Raw genomic sequence first — 2,500 nt, 5'->3', positions numbered from 1 at the left:
CCATAGTAACGGGGTTTGTTTGCCCAAAAGAAGGATAGCATGCTGGTTTTAATCCAGGGTCAAATAGCACCCACTCTCTGTTTTGCCGTTAGTGTAGTTGACATGTAATTGAAGGCGAAGTAACTGGTGGTATGACTTGTACCCATTTCTCCGTATGGTGTCCTTTTTGATATCTCTTTCTTGCACTTGTTCTCTCTCTCTCTCTCTCTCTCTCTCTCTCTCTCCTTTTCTCTCTCAGGTTGAGAAGCCGTCTCAGTTCATCCAGGGCTACCGTGTTTTGTACAGGCAGACGTCAGGGCTGCCCTCGCCGGGGGCCTGGCAGGTGCAGGATCTGAAGGTCCCCTCCGAGAGGGACGTGGCTCTGTCTGGCCTGAAGAAGGGCGTCGTCTACGAGATCAAGGTCCGCCCCTACTTCAACGAGTTCCAGGGGGCGGACAGCGAATCGATGACATCACGCACCATGGAGGAAGGTAAAGGACAGCCGGTAACACTGAAGCACTAAAAAGAGACCCGAGTTGGCCAGCGATGATGACATCACAGCTGCTGGCTTGTCACCGCAGGTGATGGCTGTGTTAGGAACCTGAGGCAAGCAGGCATATTAACTGCACATACACACACACACACACACACACCGCGTTCTGCAGCAGCAGTGTGTCCCCCGTGTCCGAACCCCCTCGGCGCGGGGGGCCGTGACACTGTGGGTTTCGACGGAGGGGTGGAGGCTGTCTCCTCTGACACCAGCCCCCCCCCCCCCCGTCTGCTCTCCCTGCCTGCTCCACCCAGCTGTCATACTCTGCCATGTCACTGTCACAACAGCACACTCCTACTGGGACAATATGACATAGGTTTAGCTCTCTCTCCCCTCTCTCTCTCTCTCTCTCTCCTCTCTCGTCTCTCTCTCTCTCTCTCTCTCTCCCCCTCTCCTCTCTCTCTCTCCTCTCTCTCTCTCCTCTCCTCTCTCTCTCTCTCTCTCTCTCCTCTCTCTCTCTCTCTCTCTCTCTCTCTCTCTCTCCCCCTCTCTCTCTCTCTCCCTGTCTCCCTCTGTCTTTATCTTTTTCCCCTCTGTTTTTCTCCATTTCAGTCTCTCTCTCTCTCCCTCTCTCTCTCTCTCTCTCTCTTTCTTACTCCCACCATCTCTCTTGGGCGGAGTCCTAATTTGATGCAGTGCTCGCGCGTACGGCCCCCCCGGCCCGTAGTAAATCATAGGTTTCCCGTCGGTCAGAGATTTGTGGGCAGGTCTGGGCTGTGCTCAGGTTAGGATAACAGCCCCTGTGTGAGCGGCGTGATTCATCGGGGCTCGCTCTGTTTCCAGCCTGCTTTATAACGCTCCGGTCCATTAACACAATTAGGCCCACGCTGGCCGCCCTCCAAGCGGACACCCTGCCTCGGGCATGCTCAGTTCGTCCCTGTACCTCCGGGCCTCCTCCGGAGCCAGGGGCCATCTGGAGCTCCAGGGGCCACGACGGCACAGGTGGCGCGGGGGGGAGGGGCCCAGCCGGGTAAACGGCACCGTTTGGCAAGCAGCGCCCCACCTGGCGAGACGCGTTTCACAGGACTGGACTCCAGCCGCTATTTGACACGCGGTTCTTCCACAGAGCTTTGCTGTTCGGCTATCGGGTCGCCCCCGGCCCCCCCCCCAAAAAAACAAACGCTCGCAGGAGGAAGAAGCATCTGAGACCGCGGTGAAGTCCGCCCAGTGGAGGCGCCATCGGGCGACGCGCCGGTCAGCCCTGGAGCCGCGCCGCCGGACTTCAGGTGCGCTCCGGCTCGAGTCCGTCCGCGGAAGCGACGGACGGGGCCGTGCAGGGGGGGCGGCGTGGCGCCGTCGGTCTAAACGCCGCCGGCTTTTGATGCCTGGCGTGCCGCTCTCCGCGCCCCGGCTCCCATCTCTGCCAGCGTTACATCACGGAGCTAATGGCCTTATTAGCATCTCCTTCATTACTGTACATGGGGACGGAGTGCTTTCTTTCAGCTCAGATATGCATAATGTGCTGCGCTGGCGCTGGTGGGTGCCAGCGTGTGACCGGATGTGATGGGGGTGATCCATTTATGTGGAGGAGGTGTCAGCGACTGGGCTCAGATCCGACACTCTTCATCGCAACTGTCCACTGCTCTGCTCTTATCTGGTCTCCTCTCCTCACTTCTCTCCTCTCTTCTCTCCTCTCCTACCTTCTCTCCTCACTTCTCTCCTCTCCTACCTTCTCTCCTCTCCTCTCCTACCTTCTCTCCTCACTTCTCTCCTCTCCTACCATCTCTCCTCTCCTCTCCTACCTTCTCTCCTCACTTCTCTCCTCTCCTACCTTCTCTCCTCACTTCTCTCCTCTCCTACCTTCTCTCCTCTTTTCTCTCCTCTCCTATCTTCTCTCCTCACTTCTCTCCTCTCCTACCTTCTCTCCTCACTTCTCTCCTCTCCTACCTTCTCTCCTCTTTTCTCTCCTCTCCTACCTTCTCTCCTCTTTTCTCTCCTCTTCTATCTTCTCTACTCTACTCTTTTCTCTCC

At 57.2% G+C, this 2,500-nt stretch overlaps 1 protein-coding gene across 1 annotated transcript in view; it reads left to right on the top strand.

Annotated features, from left to right (window-relative positions):
* Positions 1 to 2,500, top strand: part of LOC311318923 (roundabout homolog 2-like) — a gene marked incomplete at both ends in the record, with an annotated part of 120,489 nt that overhangs the window by 95,417 nt on the left and 22,572 nt on the right. Inside the window, one exon of the mRNA XM_084450357.1 lies at positions 239 to 470. Coding sequence (XP_084306483.1) covers positions 239 to 470 — 232 coding nt within the window. The remainder of the gene's footprint in view (positions 1 to 238; positions 471 to 2,500) is intronic.

This window comes from Borostomias antarcticus (genome assembly GCF_949987555.1).
Source record: "Borostomias antarcticus genome assembly, chromosome: 15".
NCBI classification, from domain to species: domain Eukaryota; kingdom Metazoa; phylum Chordata; class Actinopteri; order Stomiiformes; family Stomiidae; genus Borostomias; species Borostomias antarcticus.
This window is presented reverse-complemented; position numbering and strand designations above follow the sequence as displayed.